Source organism: Oncorhynchus nerka, linkage group LG28, assembly GCF_034236695.1.
Source record: "Oncorhynchus nerka isolate Pitt River linkage group LG28, Oner_Uvic_2.0, whole genome shotgun sequence".
Taxonomy (NCBI): Eukaryota; Metazoa; Chordata; class Actinopteri; order Salmoniformes; family Salmonidae; genus Oncorhynchus; species Oncorhynchus nerka.
The window spans coordinates 73128576-73146240 of NC_088423.1; the positions used below are offsets into that span (position 1 = coordinate 73128576).

The 17665-nt window shown below is 45.0% G+C and overlaps 1 protein-coding gene across 6 annotated transcripts in view; it reads right to left on the reverse strand.

The window, feature by feature from the left end:
- Positions 1–17665, reverse strand: part of LOC115113659 (transcription factor 12) — a 101421-nt gene that overhangs the window by 21490 nt on the left and 62266 nt on the right. For all 6 annotated transcript variants that reach the window (XM_029641555.2, XM_029641554.2, XM_029641553.2 and 3 more), the window contains exons 6-8: positions 15042–15106; positions 10023–10158; positions 9433–9485 (exon numbers count right to left, since the gene is read on the reverse strand). In XM_029641555.2, coding sequence (XP_029497415.1) covers positions 9433–9485; positions 10023–10158; positions 15042–15106 — 254 coding nt within the window. The remainder of the gene's footprint in view (positions 1–9432; positions 9486–10022; positions 10159–15041; positions 15107–17665) is intronic.

The window sequence follows — 17665 nt, forward strand, 5'->3', positions numbered from 1 at the left end:
AAAATACATTCACAGCTAAAAAAAACAATATTTTTTTTTATATCTGACTACAAACAGAGGTGAGAGGAAAAAACGTGTTTGACTTTTTTCAACCACACACATCCACATATTGAGTTTTGTTCCTACTTATATACAATTGATGTGCCTTGCTTATATTCTGCTTTATCTCTAATAGAGAAGTCTGTGCTGAAATTAAGTTTAAGTTTTGACATACATGGTTAGCTAATAAAAGGCAGTGAACCATCTAACAGATTCAGGCTATAACATGTCTAGAACATATTGAGAAAGAAATGAAGTAAGTCCTCTATTTGAACTGCAAAGAAAAACAAATGGTACTGTCACACAGCTGTAACTGAGGCAACGGAAAATCAGTCCACAGAGGAGAGAGGGAAAATGAGAGAGAGAGAGACAGAAAGAGAGAGAAGGGCAGGGATAAAGGGAGAGAGAGTAAAGCAGAGAGGAGTGATAAACTCTAGAGCCGAGAAACATCCTGTGCAGCCGGACAACCCAATATTCTGCAACTCCATACCCGTGGGCCAATTACAAACGTGGACACACACACACACACACACACACACACACACACACACACACACACACACACTCCCTCTCTTTCTCCCGCAGACAGAACTCACCGATTTCCCGTTGTAGTAATACATTAAGGAGTTGCTGCCCATTCCAGGGACAGGGTAGGCGCAATACATGATAGCTTCGGCTATTATACTGATGACTGGAGCAAGTGTACTGTTTCAGAGCACGGCAGCAGCAGCACACAAGCCTTCTCCCTAGACATACATCGAACCCGTTAAAAAGGGACTAATTCTTTCAGTCCTGGGCTGGCCCTTCACACATGGTTCTACTCAGAGGAAACTTATGCAAAACAGGGCTGAACCATTCGCCACAGTGTTAGGGGGTGGTTGAGAGAAGGGGAGGGGCTGAAATGGTTCTTCCCCTTGAGCCTCATAAGTGCTGAGGCAAAGAGGAAAGCAGATTGGGGGAGGGGAGGCGAACCGGAGGGAGGGGGGATAAAGCGAGGAGGTGGGACAGAAAACAAATGCTTGAGTTGATTTAGAAAGAGGAGAAAAAAAATTGTGACTCCCAAAAATAAACATTTACATTTTCTGCAGGGGAGATTGAACTAAAACTATTTAGCTTTGGGCACGATATCATTAATTTATGTTATTCAAAAGCAAACAAATTACTGAGTAAATAACTGCAATAAACAAGCTCTCCCACACAGGTTTTAATCCTGAGCGGGCTAATCTGTTGTTTTTGTAATAACTGAATTAGTTCGCTAGCAGTGAGGTAACATGAAGAGATGGGGTTTCTACACAGCCATCTGGACAGGAGCTGAACCTGTTCCCACACTCAACATTATGCCAATTAACAACCAATATGGGAAAGTGGACTCTCAACAAGGAAAAGAAAAAAGGAAGGAAAAATAAGACCTCAAATTAAATTTGGATTATTTTTCTTAGGCAGAATACCCAGAGTCATAAAAACAGACAGGGAGAAGGAGAAAGAATGAATGTTGTAGAACGTCTTAGTGAGAATGTTCATGTATACTGTGTGCTTCCATAACAATGACACTTTCCCTATAGTCAGAATGAACCCCCTTGTCACGACGGTGACTGTAAACAGAGAGAGTTGTTAAACACACGCCACAGCTGCAGAGGGGCCGGGCCTTGACGTCAGACAGGCAACAGAACTGTGATGCTCCATTTTCTAAACCCCCGGGGGCCTCAAGCTCAGACGTACACCACAGGCCAGGAGGAAGCAGAGGGGTACAACCAAAACAGCCACAGCCACTTCATTTCACTGTCCGCCTGTCACTCTCAGACCGCTCTGCTGTTCCATGTCGGCCTCCATTGAAGGAGGAGAAAGAGGAGAGGAGGAGAAAGGGAAGAGGAGGAAGAGCGAGGCGAGAGGTGAGGACTGACCCGTGTGCCGTACAGAGCCTTTAAAGCCCACTCCATCCAGCCTCCCTGGAGCCTTTCATGTCTGCCAGTGGAAGCTTCCTGGACTAAACACAGTCCTGTGCACTCATTGAGAGCATTATTGTTATAGAAAGATGAAAGTCTCCTTTCCCAAAGAAAACGAGGCTTTATTATGTTTTTCCTTCAGTACTATTATTATGTATTCCTCTTTCTTCTCTGAGATTCTTTTAAACTCTTCCAAGGCACTGGGGTCCACATGCTGGTACCACTTTATATCTGAACCCGTTTCAAGTTGATGCTTTAAGGAAAATGTGTGTTCGAAGGGTCCAAAAACGGGCCCAGACACAGAAGGCCGAGCTGAGAAAAAAACACATGAAAGCTCAAAGAGAATGAGTAAAGAGAGATGGACTCAACATTGATTAAAGCAGACGCATTACTACTACTCACAAACACAGCATACAACATGTAGCTGCAGACACAGGGACACTTTGGAATCATTTACATTTGTCTAACAGACAAACAGATATTAGCTGTATTAGCGAGAAGATGCCTACGTTGTCATACTTCATTTCCTGAGCTTCTGAACCATGTCAGATCTCATCCTAAACACCAATCGTCTTAAGACAGAGCCAGGACCACCACCCTCTATCACTTCATCAACATTGAACCTGGGCCCGGCCCCTGACCCATCAGCCACCAAGAAACAGGACCAGTCTGCATCTGTGTCAAAGTGGGCCAAGTGTTACCTCACTGGCAACCAGCCAGCCATGCACCTGTCCACACAACTCCCCCCTCTAATCACATTTGAGCCAGTGGCCATGCTTTTTTCCCTGGGAATTGTTTGGGCGTTAAAAAAGATCCACCGCAAATCCACCCACTGAGGTCACCTCCATCTCACGCATGGATTTAGCCATGATGTCATAAGACTGGATGGGGGGATTGTTTCCTGTAAGAAGCTCGGGGGGAGCGGGGGTGCTGAGGGGGGTTCTTAATCTGCCCAAAACCCCACAAGACGTTCATAACACAAAGCTTTGCATTGACTTAATTACACATATATTACACATGAACTCTAATGATTTACAACTGCATAAATCAGCACAGAACAGGCATTTTGTCATCTGTAGGCTGTTCCAGAGCAGGCATACAGTGCAGTGCTACTGGCTCTGCTTCAGTTTGAGTTGTTAGAGTATCTCTAACTGCTGAATCTCTAACGACAGACACGTTTCCTCCTCTTCCAACTCCCCCCTGACCATATTTCCCTAACACTTTGCATGTGTGTATGAAGCAGAAAGGTGCTTTAGGGTTATTTATAAAGCACTCATTCTGTGTGACTGAGTCAACATACACTTCCTCTAGTGCTGCTTCTGCCAGACATACGTACATGTAGCTATGGTAATCCTGGCTGAGCCACTCCTGGCCTGGCTGACTGATTGACCTGACATAGGAGATACACACACACACACACACACACACAGACGTACACAGAGAGACAGACCAACAGACACCCTACCCTCCCCAGAGTTAACATGGATCTCCAGTCCACAGACATGCCTCATGTGATGTTTTTCAGTACATCCCTACACTTCTGTGAGTTCATTCAACATAGGCTGGAACACAGACCCTCTCTCTCTCCCATCCAAATATGATCTGAACCACATTCCCTACGAACCACAAAACAACACTCCACCCAACTCCCTTTCATCAACTCTGCCCTTTGTCATCCAAATCCTCCCGGACATACAAACCTCCGTCCCCCAAACAACTGTTCATAAAGTTATTTAGTGATAGGACACTGCTCTAGCGCCATAGCGACATCACATCGAATTCCTTCCTTGTCTCTTTGTTTGTTCTCAGTCATCAAACACGACTCTGGAACCAATGAATTGTATTAATATAAAGGGTGTCACGACAACGGCAATGTGTACTACACAAACACAGCGATCCAATACGCATGAATAAAGCTGCTGGATGGAAGGAGGCTATCTCTGAGCCACGACATTAAGACTGAGCCTCTCTATCCAGTTCAGCCTAGTACAGTAGGTCAGTGTTCTTGCCAGTGTCCTCTAGTCTTTCACTGGTCCAATGCACAACCAGGCACCCAAGAAGGACCAATCCAAACAAAGCGCCCTGACATGGCTCTGACTTACACACTCTGAGGAAACCCTCCACTGCGTTAGGGGGGTAACTGACCTACAACTGGGTCTGCAGATACAGCCTATAACGTGAGTTTCACCTGTTGACACTCCCTTAGACCAGAGGGTATACTACAAAGCAGGATCGATGAGTTAGCCAGCTAACTTTGATAAACAACTAGGAATAACTATAGGATAAATTTAGATATGTGCTTTTGGTTGTTGAGTCAATTAGACCATACTCATTTCAAGCTTATCTTTCAAAAAAATACAAATTAAAAAGACAAGTTAGCTGGCTAACTCATTGATCCTGCTTTGTAGTATACCCCACTGGCCACTCTGGTGTAGTTTAGAGTTAAACAACCTCCAACTAACACACTCTATTAACCTAATCATTAGTGATTGTTGACAGAGCACCGTGCCAAGCCTGCCAGGAAGCAGTCTAAAACCAAGGCCTGCATTAATGTGGTGCACTCACGCAGCCAGGCCCTACATAAATAATTTACTACAGGCCGAAATGTGAGTAATGACTTTAATGTGTGCATTCATTTCTGCTTCATGTTTTTTTTTAACTCTGTTTCTCTCCTTTAGATGAAAGCAGCAGGGACCTCTGGAGTTGTTGGCCTTCTCCTTTATCTCCACCTCTCATGTCATTGGTAAATCTGAGCAACCCAAAGACGGATAAACACACCAAGGCAAGGCCCTGGGGAGTGGGGGGGGGGGGGGGGGGTCTCTGTTCAGGATCATCCCAGTCAAACGAGGGGCATCTATCTAATCAGCCATCTGATGAGCTCATCTCCATAGGGTCTTCAGACTGGGGTCAGAGCAGAGCGGCAGAGCCTGGCACACTGCCCCCTGGTGGTCTGACTCTAACCTGCTGACCTGATAGGACGGGCAGGATGTTGAGATAATGGGCATCATGCCAACCCAGAGATGGATGGGTGCTGGTCTGTTGCCAGGAGGCAGAGGTAGACAGAAAGACAGTCCTGTTCTGTTTAGTACTATAAATATTCTAGAATTGATTTTAGAAAATGAAATTAACCATGTCAACCCACATTCCATGACCATAGAAAGTCTTGTCAGCTATGTCACAATGACCATACTCTTAAAATCCTTCTTGAATTAAAAAAGAGAGAAATTAAAATAAATGCTTCATCAAAAAAAAGTGACAAATGTTGTCTGGTAAGTCATCTGATGCTGTGAAACAGCCAGACAACAAGGAAATCCAACACGATACAACCGTGCCTACATGAAAGGGCCACATCAAACAATGGTTGTTTGGCTGTATTTGCAGAAGGCTTTGCTGACGCGTTTCATCCAAAGGCACGTCTACTCACAAGAGCTGCCCTCTGCCAGGTCCTGACCTGCCCTGGTTCAAAGAGAACCCAAAATGAGCTCTGCTTCCTGCACCATCCTGCTCCGCCTGCAGATGGCTGTCTAGTCAAAATACATGTAGCTGCATCGATGAAAGGGAGCTGTAGTCTCTCTGAGTTCAGCTAAACACACACACAGATACACACACACACAGACACACACACACACACACACAAAGGAGATAACCTCTGTGTGTCATTCACCCGACCACTGTGAGGCAAAATCCTGGGTCTTAGTCTCAGAGCCCGGAGCAGAGCAGACTTCCTTTCTTCTAGTCCCTGTTTCCCTGCTAAGTGAAAGTCTCTCAGAAACAAGGGTGTCTGAGTGATCTGTCAAAAGCAAATTACAATCTTTTTTGTCATTCACAGCCAGGGTTCTCGCTAGCAAAAGTCCCTGAAGGGAGTTGATTCTCTCCCCCACCTCCTCCCTCTCCCACCACTTTCTTTCTTCCCCTCCTCCAGACTAGCATCACCACAGCCAAGGAGGAAGTGTCACATCAAGCCGTTGTGCCAGTGACAAGGGCGCGTAAAAAAAGCCTGGCTATTTACACACACACCAGCAATGGCCTCCCAGCTACACATGAATATCCTACAAGATATAGCTTTTCCCCACGAGCCACAGAGCTGCCGCCGCGGCGCGTCTCTCTCCTCTGTCCTCCTGTCAGACGGACCCTTAACGCAGGTGCCCGTACAGCTGCCCGTCAGCAACCCTGCTCCGCAGCATGCTGTCCATCCAATGATAGCCCGTTATGTCTTCACTCAGAGCGATGCTCAGTTTACAAAGTGATACATCTATCTATGACCACAGTCAGCCCACTGTATCATGAAGTCAGCCTTACAAGACTTAAGACTAATACAGTCAACCTCTGATCATCTGCAAGGACCTTGTGTTTGTGTGCATTGTACTGGATTCATGATCTACATTTACTATAAATATCAGAAGCAATAAATAATGTGTTTGAATTGGGACTAGTGGACTCCAGTGCACATATACAATATACAAAATGCTTTGAAATGATTATGTTTTAGTCAAATGTTATATCTGCTTGGGCCAGAAGAGGACTGTCCACCCCTCAGAGCCTGGTTCCTCTCTAGGTTCCTTCCTAGGAAAATATTTCTACATCTGCATTGCTTGCTGTTTGGGGTTTTAGGCTGGGTTTCTGTACAGCACTTTGTAACATTGGCCGATGTAAAAAGGGCTTTATAAATACATTTCATTGATTGATTGATTCTTGCGGTCAATTTGCAGTCCACATATTATTTGTAAATAAGTTCCGGCCCCCTGACCAACGGCTGAATCTAGTTGATGATCCCTGTACTACATCATGTTCGTGCCACATTACTCACTTTATTTGTATTTCACTATGTACACAGTTTATCTATTGATCTACTGTTCAGAGGGAAATGGTGCTTATCAGGCTGACAAAGTTGGTGACACGCCTACATATGTAGGATCTTCCTTTGAGCCAGAATAATACAATAATAATCCTGCAGCAAGAGGAAATGTGAATTATTATGTGGATAAAAATGTATGGAACCGTTTTGTAGGGGTTGATACATTTTTCGTTAGGGCAAATCAAGTCTGACATTTTAAAGTGGAAATTACAAACTTACAGACTTTTTAAACATGACATTAAACACTACAAGTTTGCATTTCCTGCTGTGCAGGAAAATTCACAGTAACAAAAGAGTAATCAAATTAAGATCCTACATCTGTACAGTAGCTCCTGTCCCCTAAAAAGAGTATGTACGTCAAATGAACTGCAAAAGTGGGTTAAGGAAAAAGTGTGTATATGAGACGAGATTTGGGTATAAACATGTGAATGTTTGCAATCAGCAGCTGGCTGGCTCTCCCTGATGGCCTCCACATCCTGGTATATACTGCAGGGGAACAACCTAAATGCACAGAGGATGTGCTCCCATAAATATTATGATTGCAATATAAATCCTACATGTACACACATCATATATACACACATCATATATACACACATCAGCCGCTCATTAAAAACACACCGCTCTTCAAATCCAAACCTCCTCAACCATTTTTAGGTGAGGATGAAAAAAGTAAAAATAGTTTGAAACAAATAAATAAATAAAAGAGAATTCCCAGTAGGGGACATAATGATATGAAGCATTGTGTTCATTTTGTTTATCAAGCAGCTCTTCAGGCCTCTGGTGAAGCCTGGGTGCTTACACAAGCAAAAGTCTTTCAGCAGCATCTGCATCCAGCTGCATTTCTGCATTACAGGTACACTGCAGGCTCCTCACCCGGCATGTCACAGCACAGCTGCCCCCGGCAACCATGCTCTGCTCCAGGTGCGCCTGTGCCCTCGACACTCCTAAACTCCACCACCGCTGTCTGCCGCCCACACCAGCCTGCAGGTCCCTGCAGATAGCCCCTGTACACACACGCACGCACACGCACACACACACACACACACAAACACCTCCTACCAGCCAGTATATAACCTCTAAACACCTATAACCAGTTGCAGGACAAGCTATGGCAGCTCATATCCCCTCCATCTCCTCGCCCTCGCCTCCCACCAGGCCCATACAACACCTTCTAAAAGCCTCCAGACCAGCCCTCCATCACCGCCTACTCAACCTCCATCCCCACACACCACCCATACCACAGGCTCTCTCTCTTTACCTTTCCCTGCAACCAGAGGAAATAAGAGAAAAACACCCCCCTTTTCCCTGTTAAAGTCTTGGCTCTGTCTTGGGATCAGAGACTAACTCCTCCAACATCCAGGCCTCGTCTTCTCCACACAGAGTGACAGAAGAAGAAGAAGCTGCATTAGCTCCTCTACTTATTCCACTCAGGATTGTACTGCTTTGATTCAACTGTTATGAGTCACATAGTGCACCTGCGCCCATGTGTTAAGCAGAGACAAATAAAAGCCCTGCGCCCATTTACACAACAAAGAGATGTACCCCGCAAGGCAACCAATCTTTCTCTGCCTCCCTCCCTGTCTCCTGGCACCCCCCCCCCATATCCCCTTCACCTACTTCAGGAGGGGAGAGGCGGCGTGCGTTTCCCACTCCGCTGCTTTCCTGACAAACTAGTGTTCAAACACAAATTCAGAGACAAAACACATCTCTCTCTTTTATGTCCTGTGTCTTGTTCCATATTTGATTTCAGAGGAACAGCGGTGGAGCTCGCGATTATCACAACTCCCAAAAGCAAATCCAGTCTCTGAGCCACCCTCATCAAAGCCCCCTTCTTGTTCTCTGGGGAAGAAGCCTTCAGCACAAAAGTAAAGAGGGATCTCTGCTAAAAACCAGTTGCTTTTTTTTTTTAAAGCATCGGCCGGTACCAGTGGCTGGGAAGTTAAGGCTTAATCGCCCGCTTTGAGAATCCACCAGGATTTTCACAATGAACATCTGACTTAGTGATTTATGCATATTAATGAGGCCCGGCCCAGGCGGAGGCAAGCTGAGCTCCACACTTCCTCTGCATTCTAATGTCTTCTGCTCCACCGGGATTATTACCCATGGAAATGTCTCTGATTCTGCACTATTAATCTCTGTCTGTCCTCCTGTTTGGCTACATAATGACTAATTAAACATCAAAAGAGCAGCGCCTGGGATCCACTCTGACAGCTCTGCTCCCCGTGCCCTGCATAGCCCCGCGTCCCAGGAGAGGAGCTGAGGAGACCACGCTGTGACAGGACAGACCCCAAAATCAATCACCCCAATGTACACACACTCTCTAGTACACACACACACACACACAAAAACAGCAAGGCAGGGCTACGGGCTCCCTTACACATCAACCAGGTTCCAACGGTGCCACTGCAGAGGACGTCTTTGAAGAGTCAAGGAAAGCAAGTAAAACAGCTCTCTTTGTCAACAGCTCTCTTTGTGTGTGTGTGTGTGTGTGTGTGTGTGTGTGTGTGTGTGTGTGTGTTTTGGTTAAGCTCACTGAGAGATCTATTTGTATATGAGAGGCATGGCAGGCAGATGAAATGATCTTCCACTCACAGATGAAGGCAGACCAGGAGGGACCTTGCGAACTTTCTTTGTTTGTAGAGGATCTGTGGAAAGATAAAACAGGATTGAGGCAATAGAAAGGGCCTTTGTGGGATGTAAACAACACAACAGCTCATTCACACACTGGCATAAAGAAGGGAACGACAAGGATGCCTTCCCTGGCCTAGCATTCTTTTGTTGCACACAATCAAGTCAAATCAAAAAGAATTTGTCATGTAAAACCAAAACAATTTGTGTGTGTTGGTATAAAGAAGATTTCTATTGAAATCACCAGGATAATCATTATTAGTGTTAAAATAGGAGTATAATGGCTAAGCAAAAGTCATTAATCCATTGAAAACAACAGGGACTCCTGCAGGCTTGTTCACGGAGTTAGTGAAAACAGATCAATGGTCTCTTACAAATGTCACATCCAGTAAAACAAGTGCTCTTGCTTTGTATTTGCTACATCGTTTGGTCAGGTTTAGAATTGTGTCCGCACATACTGCTCTAAACACTATACTAGACTAAAATGCCAATTCAGGGACTGGATAACTTGCCCTGCTCTGTATCTCTATAGGTATGGGTTAATTGGCACTGACCAATGGGAGTAGGTTCCGGTAGGGGGCGTCTTCTGGGGTTGGCCCCTGTGAAGGGAGGGTAGAAGGGAGGGGCCGTTTTCCCCGATGTGGTCACAGGCCCAGGACTCACCAAACCAATGTCCGGCCGCAGATTGGCCTGGAGGAGACAACAGAGAAACAACAGATAAGTGGAGAACAGCAGATGTGTAACTAGTGTGTGTGTGTGTGTGTGTGTGTGTGTGTGTGTGTGTGTGTGTGTGTGTGTGTGTGTGTGTGTGTGTGTGTGTGTGTGTGTGAGAGAGATGAGAGAGGGGTTACTCATTCAATCAGGGGGTGATCTCATGTACTGTCAAATATTATCAGAGACACTTGGCCATGAATCAGCCATTCCCCTAATGATCTATTAAATACCATGAATCAATCCATTGAACAGCTTTATGGAGATGTGCTCCAGTGGGAATAAGGGGCCACTGTGTGTTATGCTACCATAATTCACTAACAACCTGCCCTCAGACAAAATACATCTCTTGAACGGTAAAGACAGTAAATACCTATTTTCACAGCAGCAGATGAGCGCAGACACCTCAATTAATGCATGTCCACTTACTAGTAAAAGAGTTGTTATTCAAAATGTCATAGATATGTGTTAATGAATGCTTCCTGTGGAGCTGACAAAAGGTATAATGTTCGTATGAAAACATTCAGATTTGTTTTTACTGTTCTATAATGCTGGTAAATGGTGCTGTGTTATGGAGCATCAGCATAAGAAATCTAATCACAAGATACAAATTTCAGTTACTATTTTTTTACACACACAGTCATTTGTGTACTCCTGTGTGCTCCACCGTTAGCAGCTCCACTGAACTCCAAGGAGAAATCCATCCAATCAGTCTGACCTAGTGATTTCCCTCTCCTCCAGCCTGCAGTGGAACGGTATTGATCAGCAGCGATCACGGCCTGAGGGCATCTTCAGACACAAATAGGGACATGCCCTGACTTGCAGGAGCAGCTCTTTGAATGGAGGGGGCACAGGGAGGTGCAGGGGGGTGAGAGGAGGCGCAGGGGTGGGGGGCGAGAGGAGGGCAGCTCAAGGCTCATTAAACCATCTGTCTGATCCCAGGATCTGTGGGCTCCCCCGAAAACCACGCTGGCTTAACTGGACAAAACGTCCGTCCCAGAGACCTGGGAGTCACCAGGCCACCAGCCTGCTGGACCTGTGTCTGATCTCAGGCACACGTATCCAATTAGTGGAGGAGAGCCAAGATGACACAGAGCTGTCCCAAAACCTGCCTCTGATCTGACAGGCCCAGATTAGTGGGCTGGAGTCCTGAGTCCTCAGCACCCTCCTCTCCTGTTTACTGTGTCATGTGACTGAGCTGAGGCATCCTCTGGAAGGTTCCAGCAGCCTCCAGGCTCCGCCAGTATCCACTCCACTCCAGTGAGCACTGTGCCCCTAGCAAACAGGCCAATTAACGGCCTGGACCAATTCGTCTGATTTGCTGCGGACCGTAAGTGGAGAAGGAGGGAGGGTCGAAGTGAGTATACCTCAGAGGAGAGAGCTGCTCTGGAGACTGGAGCCCTCGTGTGCTTCCAGGAAACACTACAGTAGACTGAGAGGGCTGGGGATTGACACGGACACCAATGGCGTTAAACTAACATAGGTCAGAGGGATGGCTTTGACCTTGGTCAATGGCCCCAAAAATGTTCATCATCATGATTATTATCTGGATTCCCTGGGTATTTCACCTACGATAAATACAAAATATTCCCCAAAATCCTAAAATCAAAACCCCTCATAACATCAAACATCAAAATGAGGTGTTATTCTAAAAATACTATAGATTCTGATTTTAACAGATTGGAATGAAGGCCATCAAGTCCTGTGAAAATCAAGTCTGCCACTGCTTTACAACAGTAGAAATGAGGGGAGAAGCAGGCTCTGCAAACTGACAACCTGTCACAGAGGCTACTGCATTGACATTGACATGACACAACAGACCAGACTCACTTCTGCTGCCTTTGTTCAATGATATTCAATCCTCCCAGAAATATTAGCTGGTGTTTCATTTATAGAAACTACTGCATGGAACAAAAACCATACGAGATCCACAAGAGGTCAAATGAAATACCAATTACCATGTAATCTACAGTACACATAGTAAAGCATAGGAAACTCAAGCAAGGCCAGGATTTATTGGTTGTTGATTACATAGATCTTCAAATCATCAGAATCCTATTTAAAGATGACAGAAAATGTTGTTATGCTTTCATGAAACTAAACCCATAATCTTTGATTTTCTGGAGAGAAAAAAAGAGAGACAATTGAGACGAAGAAGAAAACAGACAGATAATTGAGTGAAATTGAGTTTAACAGCCAAGGCTTGTTCTGTAGTCAGTGTGTGACTGTCTAAGGAGAAGGAGAAAATGTCCTCCCCTAGTACTCCAATAACACACTTGCATCAAACGTTGCAGTCAATCATGTTGCTAAAGCCCAATACCCGACACAAGGCTTTATTATGTCAAGAATTTCCTGAATCACAGGGCTTTCTGCCCAAGCCTCTTCACATCTCAATGATCATCTTCCACAGTGAAATGTCACGCAGATTTGAGGAGATAATGGGAGTCGTCTGTCAACTGCATCCTGTCACTTTAATCAGGGTAATCCGTCTCACAGGAGGCACACAGGAGCTACCTGCTGAACACAGCGCTGCTGGCGCCACGGCAACACAGCTACCCGCCAACCCCTCTCTCCCTCTTTCTCCCAACCCCTCTCCACCCCCTTCCTCCCACTCTCTCTCCCCCGTTCTCCCTCCACACCCCAGCCCTGTTCATTACCTCATCCCACTGGGGACATAGGCCCAACTCAACATGGGCACACACAGAACAGTATGCCCGCACACTCAGGGAGAGAGAGAGGGGGATGATATGCTGAAGGCCTTCAATTAAATCTGATTTCCTGCTATTATGATGAAGGCTGAATAACACCTTACCATGTGGATACATTGGGCTCTTTTTCTTTTACTGGTGTGCAGATAACAACTGTCCGAAAAGATGACGCCAGAAGGTTTAAAACACGGGTTGATTATGGTGAGACCGATATGTTCTGTGTAAAAAAGGAACAGTGGAATAAGGGGCCACAGCTGGCTACAGCACTCTGAATATCTAACCCAATAAGACATGGGGAGTTCTTCATCACGTTCAAATGATGCAATAATCCGATGCTGAGCGAGGCAATTTGCTTAGACTTGACGACAAGCCCACAACTGACGGTCTGTTTGGCAGATATCTGGCGCTATTACGGGAGTTTCCAAAAACCAACCTCTTGATAGATTGTTTGTGTGTTTCGAATTTCCATTCTTGGTCCTCCGAGAAGAGAATACAATGTTACCTTTTATTAGGTTAGTGTGGATGGATTATGAAATCTCCAGGATATGGGGGTTGTGAACATTCAGGCTGCTCATTAAAAGATAAACAATGCCTGATAATCTTTGCACCTGAGATGCTTTGCTCATGCGTGATTCGGCTGGGCAAGATTCAGCGGTGGAGCCCTGTCGATAATCACTAGAAGTGTTACACAATATTAATAACGTCTTTTCCAGACAGCATTCTTCCTACATTCTCTAAAGAATGAAATTACTTTTTTGGTCTTCCTGTTTTTTTTTCTGGGACCAGACAAACTGAATCTCTGCCAGCCTCAGATCTCAGCAGCTGCAGGCCTGCATCAATTCCCCAGTTCCCACACAAAATGTCTGAACTGGCATTCCATCTCCAAAAGCTCTTTTATGAATGAGTAAACGAGCTTTCAACTCACATCAGCTATATTTTCACTCTGTCTGACTGGAAGCACAGACCTCTGTATTATGACCACATAGTTGTTAGTAGTAATGTGTACAGTGTGTACAGTGAGGGGATAGAGAGGTGAAGGGTACTACTCTGGCACATGATTAGTTTGGGGTTAAATGAGTGGTGAGTCAATGAGGTCAGAGGCTCCCTTGATCTTTGGGTTAAGCCCAAAGAGGTGGGCTTAATCTTTTAAAGACATCTTTCAGACGTAGCCCTAAACCTAATCTTAAAGTCCAGACTCACAAACCCCTAATCCCAATATCATTGACCATAATGTGGAATATAAATGCTCAGTACTGGGAACAGTGGAGGGTGGAGCAGACCCTGACGGAAGCCATTTTCTGTGGAACTTCTCTTACTGGTCTCACAGCCAGGGCAGAGGGAAAAGAAATGCAGAGGGAAAAGAAATACAGAGATAGATAGATACAGAGATAGATAGATACAGAGATAGATAGATACAGAGATAGATAGATAGATAGATAGATAGATAGATAGATAGATAGATAGATAGATAGATAGATAGATAGATAGATAGATAGATAGATAGATAGATAGATAGATAGATAGAGAGAGAGAGAGAGAGAGAGAGAGGGAGAGGGAGAGAGAGAGGAGAGAGAGAGAGAGGGAGAGAGAGAGAGAGAGCTGTGGCTTGTGCACACAATCAGGCCTTTGTGTTGAACATCTGTGTGGCTGTGAGAGGGGATCTGGGCTGAGCTTGGCTGTGCTCACTGACCCTGACTTAATGGAGGTGTTGAAAGTGGTGTTTCTCTGTGGTTTTGGGCTGCCCCTGCTAGACCCTGCTAGACTACACAGGGCACGGAGAAACTCCTCAGCCCAGGCAGCGAAGACCTGAGGACGCTCCACTGTAATCACTCACTCATTATCTCTAAGCCTCCACACCTCAGAATATTCTCGGGAGCTTTCTTGTTTGCATTATAAACCATCTCCGGTGCAAACGTTCCTTTTCACTCTAATTATACTACCAACAAAGGCGTTTTATCTGATGAGCTGGACACGCCAATTAGTTTTAACAATGTATTGAGAATGCCCAAACAAAAGAGAAGTTAACAAGCAGAGTTCACCACACTATATTTACATTATAGTCATTTAGCAGATGTTCTTATGCAGAGCGACTTACAGTAGTGAGTGCATACATTGTCTTACTTTTTAGCAGTAAATAACGGATATCAAACTTACCTGGCAGCCAGACACGCCAGGCTCTCTTCCATAGGCTGGAAATTGAGCCCTGTCTGCTGATTTACCTGTGGAGGCACAGAGAAAACCATTTTTAGACAAAAACCATTAACACCACATTATGGTCTAGAAATCATGTTTCTTATTCATTGTGTCTTGAAATAACAAGGTAATATTTACATTTAAGTCATTTAGCAGACGCTCTTATCCAGAGCGACTTACAAATTGGTGCTTTCACCTTATGACATCCAGTGGAACAGCCACTTTACAATAGTGCATCTAGGTCTTTTAAGGGGGGGGTGAGAAGGATTACTTTATCCTATCCTAGGTATTCCTTAAAGAGGTGGGGTTTCAGGTGTCTCCGGAAGGTGGTGATTGACTCCGCTGTCCTGGCGTCGTGAGGGAGTTTGTTCCACCATTGGGGGGCCAGAGCAGCGAACAGTTTTTACTGGGCTGAGCGGGAACTGTACTTCCTCAGTGGTAGGGAGGCGAGCAGGCCAGAGGTGGATGAACGCAGTGCCCTTGTTTGGGTGTAGGGCCTGATCAGAGCCTAGAGGTACTGAGGTGCCGTTCCCCTCACAGCTCCGTAGGCAAGCACCATGGTCTTGTAGTGGATGCGAGCTTCAACTGGAAGCCAGTGGAGAGAGCGGAGGAGCGGGGTGACGTGAGAGAACTTGGGAAGGTTGAACACCAGACGGGCTGCGGCGTTCTGGATGAGTTGTAGGGGCTTAAATATATCCTATAATTCACTTTCACAATAATATCCTAATTCACTTTCACACTTTCACACTTATACAGGTCACATATTAGGCCACACATTAGAACATAAACCACACAACCAAATCGTAATGCAGATCTGTACAAAATGTTATGTAGAATACGTATTCCTTAAGCTAGAAGAGATCTGTACAAAATGTTATGTAGAATACGTATTCCTTAAGCTAGAAGAGATCTGTACAAAATGTTATGTAGAATACGTATTCCTTAAGCTAGAAGAGATCTGTACAAAATGTTATGTAGAATACGTATTCCTTAAGCTAGAAGAGATCCTCCTAGACAGAGTTGCTCCATCAGTGTCACACTTTTGGTGTGCAGCACTCCTCCTGAGAGAGACGCTTCCCGGCAGCCGTCAGGAAAACAAATAAAACACACCACGCACCACGCACATGAATCATGCTCCTCACAATATACTAAACTCAGCACTTTTACTCCGGCGGAAAAAACAAGAGGTTCCTACAAGGAAATGATAAACAACTTTAACCACATCGTACATTATTTTTGTCAGACTTTCAAACATTGCAAGCACCAGACGCAGCCCTGGAACAACACTGGGTTTACTCTGGGGAAAAGGTAGATATTCTAGTGAGTTTAAAACTTGCCTAGCCAGGAGATTCTGTTACGCTCTGACTGAACAGAACATCATACTGGCATGCCCAGGTGAACAGAGGCACATGTTGGAGGATTCACATCTCTGAGTATGGCTGCGGGGCATAGTTGTACTGCATCTGCACACAGTCTCCAGAGAGCTAGAGAGGAAGCTGCCGAAATCAGGTAAGGTGGTTTAACTGACAACGCTGCTTCCCTTTCAGTAGCAACACAACTCATTTGATATGATATAACATTTCGGATTTAGCTCTCTCACAAAGGAAGGAGCATTTAGTTGTGGGTTAACTACATACCCCGAGCCACCGCAGAGGGACAGAACATCTGTCTTGGCTGACTAAAAAGGTTATACCTGTTTTGTTTTTTTACATTTCCTGAGCTGCACCTCAGCCTCGGCGTGGTTTGGTCTCCATCAGTATTACTTAGTCCTACTCTCTCCCCTGGGAGGAGATGCTCGTGCCCACAGTGAAATATTCATCCCCAGCATGTGTTTTGTCACACACTCTCTATCCACCGTGAATAATTGATGGCTGAGTGTTAACCCCAGCAAAGCAGGAAGTCATGCTCAGGAAAACTCTCTCTCCAGGTCTGGACCTACCTACCAACCAACCAACCAACCAACCAACCAGGGAGAGAGGTAGCTAGCTAGCGGCCAGGCAGGCAGCTCCCCTGAACCTCTGGAGCACGACCCGGCCAAGCCAAGCGTTGTAACACGCCCAGGGACCCGAGCACAGTCAACAACGCTACAGTTCAGCCCAAACCGAGGGGAAAACATCCCTGAGGAACCCAACGGTAAACAGACATTTAACTGTTTAACGTGCCGCCACACATGATCACACAGCGTTGGTAAACAAAGAGATGTTCTCATTCTCATGTCACTGCATTTACCAGCACAACACTGTGTTTACCACCGCTACATGTGTAGATACAGAGGATAATAACAATACTGAGATATAGATACATTTATTTTGAGGTGTATGTATATATATATATATATATATATATATATATATATATATGAGGTGTATAAGATGTGTGCTACTACACTGTATAGAAATCACCAGCATGTGTTTTATTTTTAGGGGGGAGGACATGGCAAAATACTATATTCTGTACATCAAAAAGAAAACCCCAAAACACATCTACGAATCTCTATTCAAATGCTAAATATTATATTACATTTTTTGAACTGTTTCAAATATCATGAGACAAAATATATTTTGGGGGTGAGGTTGTACATTCTC